The sequence below is a fragment of the Salvelinus alpinus genome, chromosome 4 (genome assembly GCF_045679555.1).
Source record: "Salvelinus alpinus chromosome 4, SLU_Salpinus.1, whole genome shotgun sequence".
In the NCBI taxonomy this organism is placed as follows: Eukaryota; Metazoa; Chordata; class Actinopteri; order Salmoniformes; family Salmonidae; genus Salvelinus; species Salvelinus alpinus.
The window spans coordinates 79710291-79727324 of record NC_092089.1 but is presented as its reverse complement, the minus strand read 5'-3'; the positions used below and the strand labels follow the sequence as shown (position 1 = coordinate 79727324).

At 45.5% G+C, this 17034-nt stretch overlaps 1 protein-coding gene across 3 annotated transcripts in view; it reads left to right on the top strand.

Moving 5' to 3' along the window:
- The window catches only part of diaph2 (diaphanous-related formin 2), a 708741-nt gene extending 694200 nt beyond the window's left edge, over positions 1–14541 (top strand). For all 3 annotated transcript variants that reach the window (XM_071399170.1, XM_071399171.1, XM_071399169.1), the window contains one exon: positions 13247–14541. In XM_071399170.1, coding sequence (XP_071255271.1) covers positions 13247–13311 — 65 coding nt within the window. In that variant the 3' untranslated portion in view covers positions 13312–14541. The remainder of the gene's footprint in view (positions 1–13246) is intronic.
- Positions 14542–17034: the final 2493 nt, after the last annotated feature.

Below are 17034 nucleotides of genomic sequence, written 5' to 3'. Positions count from 1 at the left end.
GTTCCCATCATCACCGAGGCTTTTGTTTCCACAACCCGGCATTATCTGGCATTCCCATCATCACCGAGGCTTTTGTTTCCACAACCCGGCATTATCTGGTGTTCCCATAATCGCAGAGGTTTTTGTTTCCACAACCCGACATTATCTGATGTTCCCATCATCACCAAGGTTTTTGTTTCCACAACCCGGCATTATCTGGCGTTCCCATCATCACCGAGGCTTTTGTTTCCACAACCCGGCATTTTGTTCCTGTATTTGTTTGGTAATCCATCAGTCTATTTACTTTATCACTCTGCCAAACCATCCATTTACGCTCCCATCTGTCTGTCAAACTATATCTTAGCATCAATTTGTCTAACTATCTTTCTGTCTACTGATTCAGCTGTTAATCATAGCAGTGCTGCGGGCTTAGCTCTCCTCCTGCAGGCTGGTGTATTACGGCTCTGCAGGCCTCAGAATTAGACCCTTGTTTAAGCGGCTCCAGCAGGAGCAAGAGTGTCTGCAGCAATTAGGCTCCTCCGCACTCCCTGCTATCCTCTCTGCCTGCTTACATACATACATGCATTCAGGTCACACATATAATTACAGGCAATTCACAGCTATTTCTGTGGTGACATTTGGTTGAATTGGATGGTGAGGGATTCTAGGTAATGAAGACAGTGATGTGTTTTTTTCACCAAGGGGAACGATGCTGCCATTTCTCTAAGTGTTTTGATTGATGTTGGCCTATGGTATTATGGAATGATATGTTATGGTTAAAGGTGTGTTTTTGGCCGCAGCTACTTTACCACATGGGTACAGATGACAAGCGGTGGCGAGGCGGAGACAAGCCGAGCTGTGCTGAACCAGGTCAGTGTACTGGCTCGTGGTTGAGCTCGGCCCAGCTCTGTTCTCACTGGAGCAGTTAGGGCCCCGATGCCCACCCTGGCCTCCTGCCGAGCCCCCAATCAGTCTTGGAGCATCAGCGATGGTCCCCCTCGGGCAGCCCTGTGTCGGGGCCTGATGGATTGATTACCTGCTGTCCTGGAAAAGGCCCTAGCTGCCCCAGACCCCATCTGTGTCCATTGCTGACTCCAAACCCAGATTGCCCCCCGGCTGCAGGCTCAGGCTGCTAATGACTGCCCCCCCCCCCCCCCCAAAGGCCCACTGTCCATATTAGCATCCCCACAGCATTATATACCCCAACCCAACGCTAGCCTTTTGTCAATACGGACAGCTAGCCTAGTGGTGAATCTCAAACATGCATTGAGAAGGCACCCTAACGATTTGAGGAGTGTATGCACAGTTGAAGTTTTTTTTCTTGAAGCCTGCTTCCTGAAATCTAGTACTGAGAAGATGATCATGAATGGGAGTGTTGCCGCTGGCGCTTGATCGATTGCAAGAACGTTTTCATCTTTCTGCTTTTTGGTGCGTTTGTGTGTTGCCTCGACGGGTCCGAAGAATGCCAGGAAGCATTGTTCTGTGGCTAAATAAATCACCTACAGTCCAGATATCAGAAGGGATCTCTGAATGTGAGATGGCCCAATGAGAGGTCATAAGTACCAGCTGCCTGTCAAGCTTGTTGTTTTCAATCAAAAATAGAGGACAGAGCACAAGCTAGGCTGCAGAGGAAGGAGTTTGGACTTTTCTTTTGAGATTGACACACACACAGCTTTTATCTCTCTTCCTGTCTTACTGTTTGTCCCTGGTACAAACCTGTCAAGGCCGTCCCGCTGAGGAGATAAACTAGTACCCTTTCTTTCCTCTAAAAATAAGCATTTGTTTATGGACACGTGTAGTGATTTCCAGCTCTCCTGCGCCGTATTGTGTGCCGAGCTGTCAAGAGACATTACTCTCAGCCCCTACTCCCCTTTCAGCCACAGCGAGCAGGGGAGAGAGAGAACGAGGGAGAGGGGGCAGCGGACAATGGAGGAGTGTGGGGTGAGGAGTGAGTGGGGAGTGGAGCGGCACAGCAGTGGGCAAAGGAAAAAGCAAGGCCTGTAGCAAAATGAGTTAAGATGCTGCATCTTTTCAAATAAGGGGCTAAAGGGCCCGGCCGGTCAGTACTTTAATGCAGTCCTTAAGGTAGATTTGTGAGAGAGGGGCAGTTGGGGTTGGGAGAGAGAATAGGTTGTATTGAGTATCTGGGTCATTCATCAGTGTGTGTGCGGCGAGCAGCGTGCTATATCACAGACGACCCAGTGCGTGATTGAAATCTACGAAACGGACATGAGAGAGACGAGCAAAGATTAGCTCCATCCAGGTCCCTGATGACTCGCATCAGTCGGAGAGAGAGAGAGAGGGGGAGATGGGGAGAAAGTGAGTGAGAGAGAAAAATAACTGAAAAAGAGAGAGAGAGAACTGGGGAGAATTTCAGCAAGTGGGGAGAATTTCAGCATCTTGCCTCAGCATGTTTATCCAGGACCGTTGTCTGTGTTTCTTCTGTCACGTCACTCTGATCCCTTCTTCCGTCTGATGCGGGCCATGTGAAGAACACACACACACACATACCGCACACACATCCACCCCTCAAATCTCTTCAAATCTCCTGACGCCCCGTATGCTCATTTAACTGACATTACTTAAGACCAAAGGTCTTGTTCAAAAGCCTTGTTCACCAAATACCAGACATGAGACATTGCCTTACATGACATCCTTCGAACAATGAAATGCTGTGTCAATAAAACAAGCTTTGAGTGAGCTCTAGCTGTTTGTTGAGTTAGTGTTAGGAAATAGATAGCCATACACAGAGGGAGTTTACGTAAATCAACTCTGACGGTATATGACAATGTTATATTTGTTACACAGTTCAAATTCTGTGCGTCCCTCCACGTCTGTCAATCTTCTGGATTTTCTCAGACGCTGTCACGCAGCTAATGAATGTATACCTATAACAGAAGCTGATCAGACAAATGTAAAGTCATGCAGGAGATTGCTCCTAGTAATACCCTAATCTTCCTAAATGTAAAGTCATGCAGGAGGTTGCTCCTGGTAATCCCTTAAACCTCCTAAATGTAAAGTCATGCAGGAGGTTGCTCCTAGTAATCCCTTAAACCTCCTAAATGTAAAGTCATACAGGAGGTTGCTCCTAGTAATCCCCTAAACCGCCTAAATGTAAAGTAATGCAGGAGGCTGCTCCTAGTAATCCCTTAAACCTCCTAAATGTAAAGTCATGCAGGAGGTTGCTCCTAGTAATCCCCTAAACCTCCTAAATGTAAAGTCATGCAGGAGGCTGCTCCTAGTAATCCCTTAAACCTCCTAAATGTAAAGTCATGCAAGAGATTGCTCCTAGTAATACCCTAATCTTCCTAAATGTAAAGTCATGCAGGAGGTTGCTCCTGGTAATCCCTTAAACCTCCTAAATGTAAAGTCATGCAGGAGGTTGCTCCTAGTAATCCCTTAAACCTCCTAAATGTAAAGTCATGCAGGAGGTTGCTCCTAGTAATCCCTTAAACCTCCTAAATGTAAAGTCATGCAGGAGGTTGCTCCTAGTAATCCCTTAAACCTCCTAAATGTAAAGTCATACAGGAGGTTGCTCCTAGTAATCCCCTAAACCTCCTAAATGTAAAGTCATGCAGGAGGCTGCTCCTAGTAATCCCTTAAACCTCCTAAATGTAAAGTCATGCAGGAGGTTGCTCCTAGTAATCCCCTAAACCTCCTAAATTAAGTCTGTGTTGTAGACTATGCATTTCAGCTGCAACTGATAGGTCACCTAAAGACTGATCTGAGATCAGATTTCAAAGGGTCACAGTCTGCCCATGTTATTTTGACCTCCATCCCTCCACTCCTCCCCCTCTTCCACTTTCCTTTTCCCCTTTCTCTCTCCTCTCTCCCTCCTTCTCCCCCTCTCTTTTCTCTCTCACCCGCTTTCTCTCCAGCTTTCCACCCTCCACTCCTCCAAACCTTAAATTACCCTTCAGTCGGATTCCAGTTTTTCCACATCCCCATAAATTATCTTACCTTTGAAAGAGCCTCTGTTGTGGTGCAAACTGTAGTTTTGCTCCTGCAACCCTATAAGTGAAAGCCAAAGAAATAGCTGTTCTCCCCCCTGCATCCCATTTATATATCTTGTTTGTGGTGTTTCTGGGAGCTCCATTACTCTGCAGCCACCAGCCCTGGGTGAGACGAGGGAGAAGATTTGAGGGAGAGTTACACTACATGGCCAAAAGTATGTGGACACCTGTTCGTCAAAAATCTCATTCCCAAACCATGGGCATTAATATGTAGTTGGTCCCTCCTTTGCTGCTACAACAGCCTCTACTCTTGAGGGGAAGGCTTTCCAATAGATGTTGGAACATTGTGGCAGGGTCTTGCTTCCATTCAGCCGCAAGAGCCTTAGTGAGGTCGGGCACTGATGTTGGGGGATTAGGCCTGGCCCGCATTCGGTGTTCCAATTCATCCCAAAGGTGTTCGATGGGGATGAGGTCAGGGCTCTGTACAGGCTAGTTAATTTCTTCCACACCGATCTCGACAAACCATTTCTGTATGGACCACTCTTTGTGCATGGGGGTATTGTCATGCTGAATCAGGAAAGGGCCTTCCCCAAACTGTTGCCACAAAGTTTGAAGCACAGAATCATCTAGAAGGTCATTGTATACTATAGAATTAAGATTTCCCTTCACTGGAACTAAGGGGCCTAGCCAGAACCATGAAAAACAGCCCCAGACCATTATTCCTCCTCCACCAAACTTTACTGTTGGCACTATGCATTGGGGCAGGTAGCATTTTCCACTCAGATTTGTCCGTCGGACTGCCAGAAGGTGAAGCATGATTCATCACTCCAGAGAACGCGTTTCCACTGCTCCAGAGTCCAATGGCGGTGAACTTTACATCACTCCAGCCGACGCTTGGCATTGCACATGGTGATCTTAGGCTTGTGTGCAGCTGCTCGGCAATGGAAACCCATTTAATGAAGCTCCCAATGAACAGTTATTGTGCTGACATGGCTTCCAGAGGCAGTTTGGAACTCTGTAGTGAGGGTTCCAACCGAGGACAGAAGAGTTTTACACGCTTCGCACTTCAGCACTCGGCGGTCCCATTCTGTGACCTTGTGTGGCCTACCACAGAACCGTTGTTGCTCCTAAATATTGACACTTCACAATAACAGCACTTAGAGATGACAGGGGCAGCTCTAGCAGGGCAGAAATTGTACTAACTGATTTGTTGGAAAGGTGGCATCCTATGACGGTGCCACGTTGAAAGTCACTGAGCTCTTCAGTAAGGCCACTCTACTACCAATATTCGTCTATGGAGATTGCACGGCTGTGTGCTCTATTTTATAGACCTGTCAACAACGGGTGTGGCTGAAATAGCCGAATCTACTAATTTGAAGGGGTGTCCACATACTCTTGTAGAAGCAGCAGCGGGGAGCCTAACTCTCAGAGAACTGGGAGTAAACACTGGGTGTTGACGTGGCACAGAAAATATTTAATTACCCCTTATTGCTTTTGTCTCATTGAAATATAAAGTATTGTGTGTGTGTTTTGGGGTGGGGGGGGGTAGTGTGTATGGGGACGCGTGCACTTGTGCGTCAACAAATCATTTGAGTAAGGATTCAGAATGCAGAAAAACCCTACTCAATCACAATCCAGAAGAAAAAGAACCTAGGCCCGGTCTTCTGTGTATGTTTTCTCATCCTAAGAGAAGGATGGTGATTATGTTTACCTTAACCACTGTTTTCTTAACCCTGATGGATACGAACAGCGTGTCTTTGTAGTTGTCCCAAACCTTGGCTATCCCAGATGGTAATGAACTTTAACATTCATCATCCGGAATCGTCTTCCTGTTTATAGGGATCCCTGGAAGATCTTACTGGGAAGGCTTTGATAGATGACTGACAGGCTTTCCCTCAGCGTTCAGATCACAGGCCCCGCTGATGATGTAATTCTGTGTAATTAGTAAAAGATGACAGTAACACAAAACCCATTATGGGTTTTAATCTCTTTTGGAGGGAACGCACCAGAGATGCGGGAGCTCCCCTATCACTCCATCACAACATGAAATGGCATTTTCTCAGCACGCCTTTCAGCCAATCAGACGAGAGCTGTGTGTGTGTGTGTGTGTGTGTGTGTGTGTGTGTGTGTGTGTGTGTGTGTGTGTGTGTGTGTGTGTGTGTGTGTGTGTGTGTGTGTGTGTGTGTGTGTGTATGTATGTGTGCGCGTGGTTGGTTAGACTGTTTAGTCATGTTGGCATCTTCACTTCGTATTACCCTTTGCTTATAGACGCTGTCTCCCTGTGGCATGGATCATTGTGATACACCCCTTAGAGTGTGTGTGTGTGTGTTGTGTGATGTGTACGTCACTCTTTACCCATGCCCCTTGGTGCGCTGCTTTACCACTCGAGAAACAATGCCAGTCATTTGCATTTAATTAAGTTCTGTGAGAGCTAGACAAGTCCCCACTGTAACCAGGAATGCTGTTCTTCTTTTGTCAATTCCTCCTTTCTCCTTCTCTTGTGCTTCTGCGTCTTCACTAACTGAAAGATGTCGCCTCCGGGAGAAGCAGGTAAAGGAAGCCATCAAAACCAGAAGACAGAAATACCCTTGTAGTTGTCTGATGTGTGGTTGTCCTTGTATAGTGTGTGTGTCTATGGGTGTTGGGTAAAGGTGGCCACTGTATGTGCAGTTGTTGTCGCTAGATTGATGTGGGGAAAAAAGATGGCCGTTTATACCTGATTATGCGAACTGGAAGGGTTTTATACCTGACGATGCGAACTGGAGGGGTTTTATACCTGACGATGTGAACTGGAGGGGTTTTATACCTGACGATGTGAACTGGAGGGGTTTTATACCTGACGATGTGAACTGGAGGGGTTTTATACCTGACGATGCGAACTGGAAGGGTTTTATACCAGACAATGCGAACTGGAGGGGTTTTATACCTGACGATGTGAACTGGAGGGGTTTTATACCTGACAATACGAACTGGAGGGGTTTTATACCTGACGATGCAAACTGGAAGGGTTTTATACCTGACGATACGAACTGCAGGGGTTTTATACCTGACGATGCGAACTGGAGGGGTTTTATACCTGACGATGCGAACTGGAAGGGTTTTATACCTGACGATGTGAACTGGAGGGGTTTTATACCTGACGATGCGAACTGGAAGGGTTTTATACCTGACGATACGAACTGCAGGGGTTTTATACCTGACGATGCGAACTGGAAGGGTTTTATACCTGACAATGCGAACTGGAGGGGTTTTATACCTGACGATGTGAACTGGAGGGGTTTTATACCTGACAATACGAACTGGAGGCGTTTTATACCTGACGATGCGAACTGGAAGGGTTTTATACCTGACGATACGAACTGCAGGGGTTTTATACCTGACGATGCGAACTGCAGGGGTTTTATACCTGACGATGCGAACTGCAGGGGTTTTATACCTGACGATACGAACTGCAGGGGTTTTATACCTGACGATGCGAACTGGAAGGGTTTTATACCTGACGATGCGAACTGGAAGGGTTTTATACCTGACGATGTGAACTGGAGGGGTTTTATACCTGACGATGTGAACTGGAGAGGTTTTATACCTGACGATGTGAACTGGAAGGGTTTTATACCTGACGATGTGAACTGGAAGGGTTTTATACCTGACGATGCGAACTGGAAGGGTTTTATACCTGACGATGTGAACTGGAGGGGTTTTATACCTGACGATGTGAACTGGAGAGGTTTTATACCTGACGATGTGAACTGGAAGGGTTTTATACCTGACGATGTGAACTGGAAGGGTTTTATACCTGACAACGCGAACTGGAGGGGTTTTATACCTGACGATGTGACCTGGAGGGGTTTTATACCTGACAACGCGAACTGGAGGGGTTTTATACCTGACGATGTGAACTGGAAGGGTTTTATACCTGACGATGCGAACTGGAAGGGTTTTATACCTGACGATGCGAACTGGAAGGGTTTTATACCTGACGATGCGAACTGGAGGGGTTTTATACCTGACGATGTGAACTGGAAGGGTTTTATACCTGACGATGCGAACTGGAGGGGTTTTATACCTGACGATGTGAACTGGAAGGGTTTTATACCTGACGATGCGAACTGGAGGGTTTTATACCTGACAACGCGAACTGGAAGGGTTTTATACCTGACAATGCGAACTGGAGGGGTTTTATACCTGACGATTCGAACTGGAAGGGTTTTATACCGGACGATGCGAACTGGAAGGGTTTTATACCTGACAACGCGAACTGGAGGGGTTTTATACCTGACGATGTGACCTGGAAGGGTTTTATACCTGACGATGCGAACTGGAGGTGTTTTATACCTGACGATGCGAACTGGAAGGGTTTTATACCTGACGATGCGAACTGGAAGGGTTTTATACCTGACAACGCGAACTGGAGGGGTTTTATACCTGACGATGTGACCTGGAAGGGTTTTATACCTGACGATGCGAACTGGAGGTGTTTTATACCTGACGATGCGAACTGGAGGGGTTTTATACCTGACGATGCGAACTGGAAGGGTTTTATACCTGACGATGCGAACTGGAAGGGTTTTATACCTGACGATGTGAACTGGAGGGGTTTTATACCTGACGATGCGAACTGGAAGGGTTTTATACCTGACAATGCGAACTGGAGGGGTTTATACCTGACGATTCGAACTGGAAGGGTTTTATACCTGACGATAAGAACTGGAGGGGTTTTATACCTGACAACGCGAACTGGAAGGGTTTTATACCTGACAATGCGAACTGGAGGGGTTTATACCTGACGATTCAAACTGGAAGGGCTTTATACCTGACGATAAGAACTGGAGGGGTTTTATACCTGACGATGCGAACTGGAAGGGTTTTATACCGGACGATAAGAACTGGAAAGGCTATTGAGAAGAAAATGGTTCCACTCTGTGATATCCTCCGAGGGGGGGTGGTTCCACTCTGAGGTATCCTCCAAGGGGAGATGGTTCCACTCTGAGGTATCCTCCAAGGGGAGATGGTTCCACTCTGAGGTATCCTCCAAGGGGAGATGGTTCCACTCTGAGGTATCCTCCAAGGTGAGATGGTTCCACTCTGAGATATCCTCCAAGGGGAGATGGTTCCACTCTGAGGTATCCTCCAAGGGGAGATGGTTCCACTCTGAGGTATCCTCCAAGGGGAGATGGTTCCACTCTGAGGTATCCTCCAAGGGGAGATGGTTCCACTCTGAGGTATCCTCCAAGGGGAGATGGTTCCACTCTGAGGTATCCTCCAAGGGGAGATACATTTTTCTTCCCTTCTCTCGCCAAGTAAAAGCTTCCCCATACCTTTAACAATAGGCTTGATGCAATTACCCATGTTATTTTAAAACTGTTGTGTGGTCTCCTGAATGAAAAGGCAATCTTTTCTGATAATGGTTTGAATTTTTTCTTTTCATTTCTGCACTCAATGGCTTGCAAGCAATGCACCAAATAATTTTAAGATGTTTGATTCTCTTGAAGATGTTTTGTGTCTCGTTATGACAACCTTTAGAACAGTCGTTGGCATTCAACTTGCGGTGATGGTTTGAACCATTTCCAATTGCCACCTTCTACATGCAGTGGCTGGTTCTTCACTGCAATGAACAAGTTCAAGAAGATGTTCAAGTCTCTTCATGCTTGTGCATTTCCAATGTCAACCTTCCTCACACAATGGCCGGTTGTTTGCCGCACCGAACAAGTTCAAGAACATCTTCTAGTCTTTAGCACATAATGTATAACTTCAAATCTTCAAAGCAATTCCAAACCGAAGACGAAAATAATTTCCTGGAAGTGTTGAAGTGTTTGTTTTTTCTCGCTCCATCCTCCTCTTCATCTCTTGGCCATGCCCAGTCCCTCTCCCTGTTGTCTTTCATCTCTCCTCTCTCCTCCTCCTCTTCTCCCTCCCACGTCTGGTAATAGATACAGTCAATTCTGACCCCAGTATTAAAGGGAGGAGAACTGTATTCTCCAAGCACTGCTGTTCTGATGGGCTCAATGTTAAAGTGCTCGCCCCGAAATGAGGTCACCTTGATTGGAATTGCAAATGGCAATGGCGAGAAATCGGACATGGAGGTTTTCGTGATTTTTTAAAAGTTCTTCCTTGGTCTCCCGTGTTATTCGATTTTTTTAACATTGGTGGTGGTTTGCGTGGAACATTTGGCGCCTGCGAAAGGAGTTTGAGCTTGCCCCTCAGGCACGTTGAAACCCTTGGAAGCGTTTTTGAAGATGGAATGGATGAAAGAGAGGGTGATTGAGGAATGTCGCTCAGATGTTCTCTGCAATACGGAGCATGCCAAGTTCAGAAGGTCACAGGCTGTAACTTTCACCAACTCAATGCAACAAGAAGCATATAGCACATCTTTCGCTTTCCATGCATATACAGTATATCTCTCTGGATTTCTCTGCCTCTTTCGCTCTCTCTCTATCTCTCTCTCGCTTGCTCTCTCTTTCTATCTCTAGGTTCCTAACTCTCTTTTTTATATCTGCTTTGATTTCTTTCTCTCCCTCTCCCTCTCCCTCTCTCTCTTTCTCTCTCTTTTACTCTCTCCCTTTCTGTTACCCCCCCACAGCTCTCTCTCCTCCATCCTTCTCCTCCCCCCCTCTCCTCCTGTGCACCATCTGCATGTTCTCCCTCCATCTGAGGCGTCTGTTGGGAATCCTGGTGGTTGAGACATATGCACACCGCCGCCGTCACAATCACTCTTAGCTCATTACCTGACGTGATGGATGGAGCCGGCGCCATTAAACAACGCCCAGCCCGGGACGCCTGGCACCCCACAGCTGGCACTGAGTAATGGGCACCACCATGGCAGCATGGCGGCGCCAGATTTGGAGACCGCCAGGGGAGGCTCGTGTGGGCGTAGCTAGCTACCTTGTTTCCGTGGATACCTCGCTTCCTGAGTAGCCATGGGTAGCCATGGGCAGCCACAGTTGGTCTTCTGGAGGGAGGAGGTGTTTGTATAACTCTATTATGGAGAGGTGAGAGTGGGCCGACGCAGCCTACCCAAAGTGTTCTAACTGGTTGGCTCACAGGAGCAGCCGGAGTGAAACCTCTTACGGAAATATTGGAAGACTTAATAGAAATTAGCAACAACGCACCTCGTCATGCCTGTCTGAAACTAACCAAAGGAAACCACCTCTCTCTCTCTCGCTGTCTCCCCTGCTCGCTCGCTCTCTCTCCGTCTCCCCTGCTCGCTCGCTCTCTCTCCGTCTCCCCTGCTCGCTCGCTCTCTCTCTCTCCCCTGCTCTATCGCTATCCCTCTCTCTCTCTCCCCTGCTCACTCCCTCACTCTCTCCCCTGCTCACTCTCTCGCTCTCTCTCTGTCTCCCCTGCTCGCTCGCTCTCTCTCTCTCCCCTGCTCTATCGCTATCCCTCTCTCTCCTGCTCACTCACTCTCTCTCGCTCGCTCTGTGTCCGCTGCTCACTCGCTCTCTATCTCTCTCCTGCTAACTCACTCTCTATCTCTCTCTCCTGCTAACTCACTCTCTATCTCTCTCTCCTGCTCACTCGCACTCTCTCTTCCTCTCCCCTACTTACTCTCTCCCTATCCCCTTCTCACTCTCTCTTGCTCTCTCTCCCTCTCCCCTGCTCTCTCTCTCTCTCTCTCTCTCTCTCTCTCTTCTCTCTCTCTCTCTCTCCCCTCCTCTCTCGCTCTCCCCAGCTCACTCGCTCCCTCCCTCTCCTCTGCTCACTTGCACTCTCTCTCTCTCTCAATTCAATTGCAATTCAACTTAAGGGCTTTATTGGCATGGAAAACATATGTTTACATTGCCAAAGCAAGTGAAATAGATAATAAACAAAAGTGAAATAAACAATAAAATTAAATAAAAAAATCTCTCTCCCTCTCCCATGCTCACTCGCACTCTCTCGATCTCTCGCTCTCTCTCTCTCTCTCTCTCCCCTGCTCACTCACTCTCTCTCGCTCTCTCTCTCCCCTGCCTGCTCACTCACTCTCTCTCCCTCCCTCTCTCTCTCTCTCTCTCCCCTGCTCACTCCTTCTCTCTCAATTTATTTCAAAGGGCTTTATTGGCATTAGAAACATATGTTTACATTGCCAAAGCAAGTGAAGCAAGATAAGTGAAACAATATAAAATGAACAGTAAACGTAACACTCACATAAGTTCCAATGGAATAGAGACATTTCAATTTTTTTATTATGTCTATATACAGTGTTGTAACGATGTGCAAATAGTTAAAGTACAAATGCAAAATAAATAAACATGAATATGGGTTGTATTTACAATGGTGTTTGTTCTTCACTGGTTGCCCTTTTCTTGTGACAACAGGTCACAAATAATGCTGCTGTGATTGCACACTGTGGTATTTCACCCAATAGATATGGGAGTTTATCAAAATTGGATTTGTTTTTGAATTCTTTGTGCCTCTGTGTAATCTGAGGGAAATATGTGTGTCTAATATGGTCATACATTTGGCAGGAGGTTAGGAAGTGCAGCACAGTTTCCACCTCATTTTGTGGCTAGTGTGCACATAGCCTGTCTTCTCTTGAGAGCCAGGTCTGCCTACGGCGGCCTCTCTCAATAGCAAGGCTATGCTCAGTCTGTACATATTCAAAACTTTCCTTAATTTTGGGTCAGTCACAGTGGTCAGGTATTCTGCCACTGTGTACTCTCAGTTTAGGGTGAAACAGCATTCTAGTTTGCTCAGTTTTTTTGTTAATTCTTTCCAATGTGTCAAGTAATTATCTTTTTGTTATCTCATGATTTGGTTGGGTCTTATTGTGTTGCTGTCCTGGGCCTCTGTGGGGTCTGTTTATTCTACAGAGCCCCGGGGCCAGCTTGCTTAGGGGACTCTTCTCCAGGTTCTTCTCACTGTAGGGGATTGCTTTGTTATGGAAGGATTGGGAATTGCTTCCTTATAGGTGGTTGTAGAATTGAACAGCTCGTTTCTGGATTTTGATCATTAGCGGCTATCTGCCTAATTATGGTAATTCTGATCTCTTCATCTCCCCTGCTCACTCGCACTCTCACTCTCTCTCTCTCTCTCCCCTGCTCACTCGCTCTCTCTGTATGTTGTGTGCTGTGTTTGTGCTCTTCCTTGGCAGTTACTATGACACTAGACGCAAGCACCGCCACTCCAGGCCCCTCTTGTCTCTTCCCCTCCACCGTGCTGCTCTCTTCTTAATCAGCTTGGGTCTGTTATTGATGTTTCTCTCCTACCCCTCACACCCTCTTTGTGTTACTATGACTCTAACAACACTTTCCTGTTCTCTTTTTTTCCCTCTCTCGCTCTCTCTCTCTCATCTCGATCTCGCTCTTTCTTATTTTCTGTCTCTCTCTCTTCAGACACCCGCCGCGCGGTCCTGGAAAGGTCTCGGTCGCGCCACAATGGAAACCCCCAGGCTCGATGATGGCCCGCGCCTACCAGAAGACGTTAGATAAGTGCCAAAGAGGCCTGCGAGGAGAATCTGAGGACGTCTAGTAGGAGGGATGGACCCCAGCTGCGTGGCACGCACATACACACACACCACACACCACACACACACACACACTCTGCCAGGTCTTGAAGAAAACAAAAGGCCCATTATGAGCCTAAGAGTAACTGGGAAAACAAGAACAGGACATCATCACACAGGATATTCAATAGACATACTGTTGGTCTGACTGCCTTACATATTTATTATCTACTTTGTCATGGCTTTGCCTGTACGTGACTGTCTAAAGCTTTGGTTGTTTTTTTTGGGTGGGGGGGGTACTTGTTTGCTCAAATTGTCATATAGGCTCACAGAACTTCACATTAACTGTCAGACAACCCAACCCTCCTAAAAACTGCCACACCTGTCCTTTCAACTCTGGTCATGTACTTCCGATTGGATGCAGTTTTGCTTGAATTCTGAAACGTGAGTAGGGATGTAACTAGAGAACAGACATCTCTCCAGTGAGGACTGACCTCTAGTGTACCCTGACTAACCACATCTAACAAAGCTTTCTTTCTCTATTCTGCTTTTATTCAACACATCCAGCAATTAACTGTGGCCACAGGTGTGAACCCCTTTATTTGTGAAAGAGTATTTTCCCCCAAATTAATCAGATAATATTATGCATAATATGTCTCACAACAAGGATACAGAACTGTAAATATGCATAAGTGATCTTTAGAGTATATGACTGTATTCTCCATATGTTGTGGTAGAGAAAGCATCGTATTCATTGTTTTTGTTTTTCTCCCTGAGATGTCAAACACCTTAGGGTACTAAACATGTTTTTAGATAGTTTTGCAAATGTATTCAAAATGAAATACAGATATCTAATTTACATAAGTATTCACACCCCTGAGTCAATACATGTTACACCTTTGGCATCGATTACAACTGAGTCTTTCTGGGTAAGTCTCTAAGAGCTTTGCACACCTGGATTGTACAATATTTGCACATCATTCTCAAAACAATTATTTAAGCTCTGTCATGTTGGTTGTTGATCATTGCTAGACAGCCATTTTCAAGTCTTGCCATACATTTTCAAGCTGATTTAAGTCAAAACTGTAACTAGGCCACTCAGAGCACAGATAACTCATGTGTAGATGTTTGGATAGATTTGAGCCATGTTATCAATTTAAATAAAAAAATACAATAATCAGTGCAGTTGACGAGTTGAATCAGGTGTGCTTGTCCAGGGTTACAATAAAATGTGTACTGTTGGGGGTACTGGAGGACCAGGGTTGGGAAACACTGCCTTAGTCCTTGCCAAGCATACCCATAACATGATGCAGCCACCACCATGCTTGAAAATATGAAGAGTGATACATAGTGATGTGATGTGTTGGATTTGCTCCAAACATAATGCTTTCTATTCAGGACATAAAGTTAATTTCTTTGCCATATGTTTTGCAGTTTTAATTTAGTGCCTTATTGCAAACAGGATGCATGTTTTGGAATATTTTTATTCTGTACAGGCTTTCTTCTTTTCACTCTGTCATTTAGGTTATTTTTGTGGAGTAACTACAGTGTTGTTGATCCATCCTCAGTTTTCTCCTATCACAGCTATTAAACTCTGGAATAGTTTTAAAGTCACCATTGGCCTCATGGTGAAATCCCTCAGCGATTTCCTTCCTCTCCGGCAACTGAGTTAGGAACTGAGTTTTTTTACCCATCTACCAATAGGTGCCCTTCTTTGCGAGGCATTGGAAGACATCCCGTCTTTGAATCTGTGTTTGAAATTCACTGCTCGTCTGAGGGACCTTACAGATAATTGTATGTGTGAGGAACAGAGATAAGGTAGTTATTCAAAAATCATGTTAAACACTATTATTGCACACAAAGTGAGTCAATGCAACTATGTGACTTGTTAAGCACATTTTTACTCCTGAACTTATTTAGGCTTTTCATTACAAAGGGGTTGAATACTTATTGACTCAAGACATTTCAGCTTTACATTTTTTATGAATTTGTAAACATTTCTAAAAACATAATTCCACTTTGACATTATGGGGTATTGTGTGTAGGCAAGTTACAGAAAATCTCAATGTAGTCTATTTTAAATTCCGGCTGTAACACAACAAAATGTGGAAAAAGTCAAGAGGTGTGAATACTTTCTGAAGGCACTGTACAGTATGCCTCAGCAAAAGGCTGGTTTCCACTAGATAGCACAAGCACAAAGTCCAAATTGGCTATTGTAAAAATACATGGGAAAGGAATATGCTTCTTGGTCTTAATTTAAGGTTAAGGTTAGGTTTATGCTTAAGGTTAGCAGTGTGGTTAAAGGTAGGATTAAGGTATAAAATCACTTTTTAAGATGAGAAATTGTAGAAATAGGTGGGGTTTATTATTTTGTGGCTGTGGTAACCAGTGACAACCGCTTTCATTGAGCAGTAGACTACACGAGCCAGTCGAGCTCCTGAATAGCTAACTAGCTTTAGCATGCTAAAACATTAGCCTGTCTTCTCCAGTTAAGCTTCTAAATGTCTTAGTGGTTTTAGCATGCTAAGCCTTTAGCTTGTCAAAGAGGGAAAGACGTGCATGGGTTCTCAGGAGGGGGGCTAACATTCTATTGAAATTGTGAAACCCTTTCAAATCGTCTTTATTGTGTTCATATTTCTTTCCCATGTTTTTTGTGGCTATGTTATGAAAGGCCTTGTTTCTTGATGTCAGTGCTAAGAGCTTTCCCGTTACTAGCAGTTTCCTAATCGCAGCATAACCTGCCCAGACTTCACACTCATTTGACAAGATGTCATACGAAACAAAATGGCCATATGAAAGGGGGAAAAATAGAATGCATAAAGGCTAGTTTGAGCATTCAGTCGACCGCAAGGAAAATAAAGCTCTGAGCAATGTGCTCACATTAGGAGCCATTTGAGATTTTCCCCCCCTCTTTTCCTTATTTTTTTTGTTGCATGGATTAATTCCCATATTCACAGAGAGTGCCTAGAGCATGCTTGTCCCTTCCATGTCTGAGCAGTAAGCAGATGCGAGAGAAATGGTCGCTTTCCCCCACAAGGAAACCGTACCCAGTGGAATACATTGAGGGTCTATGCTGACAACATGGTGGCTGTCTTAGTAAGGGAAGCCTCCACACACCCTCCCTTGACCTACTGCTTATGGCGTGAGTAAATGCTCGCCATAACGTGATGTCTCAATTATACCATATCACTGCTGGCAAAACTGTGTGCAGAAAATCATGCCTTTCCCAGTGATCGGAACAGAAGCTTGGGAGGAAAGCGGTGGCTGTGCTTGACTTATGACTGAATAGATGAAGATTTGCTGTTTAAACAGTCTCCCAACGAGGTGATGAGTCGGTTTGTTGCAACCCTCGTCTTAGAAGCCTCACAGGTCCAAGTTTCATCAATTCAGTCTATTCATACGGTGCAATGTGCATGAGAGTTGCCTGGGAGAAGTGTGCATATTCATGAAATGTGATGAGTCCTATTCAGTTAATATGTAAGATTGGGGTGGTAAGTTACACAGAGGCTGCTTCCCAAAAGGCACACTGTTCCCTACATGGTGTACTACTTTTGACTGGAGCCCTATGGGCCCTGGTCAAAAGTAGTGCACTACATTGGAATAGGGAATAGGATACCATTTGGGATGCAGACAGAGAAACAGAAAGGGTACCGTGTTCATGAAGGAGTGTATTTGCCA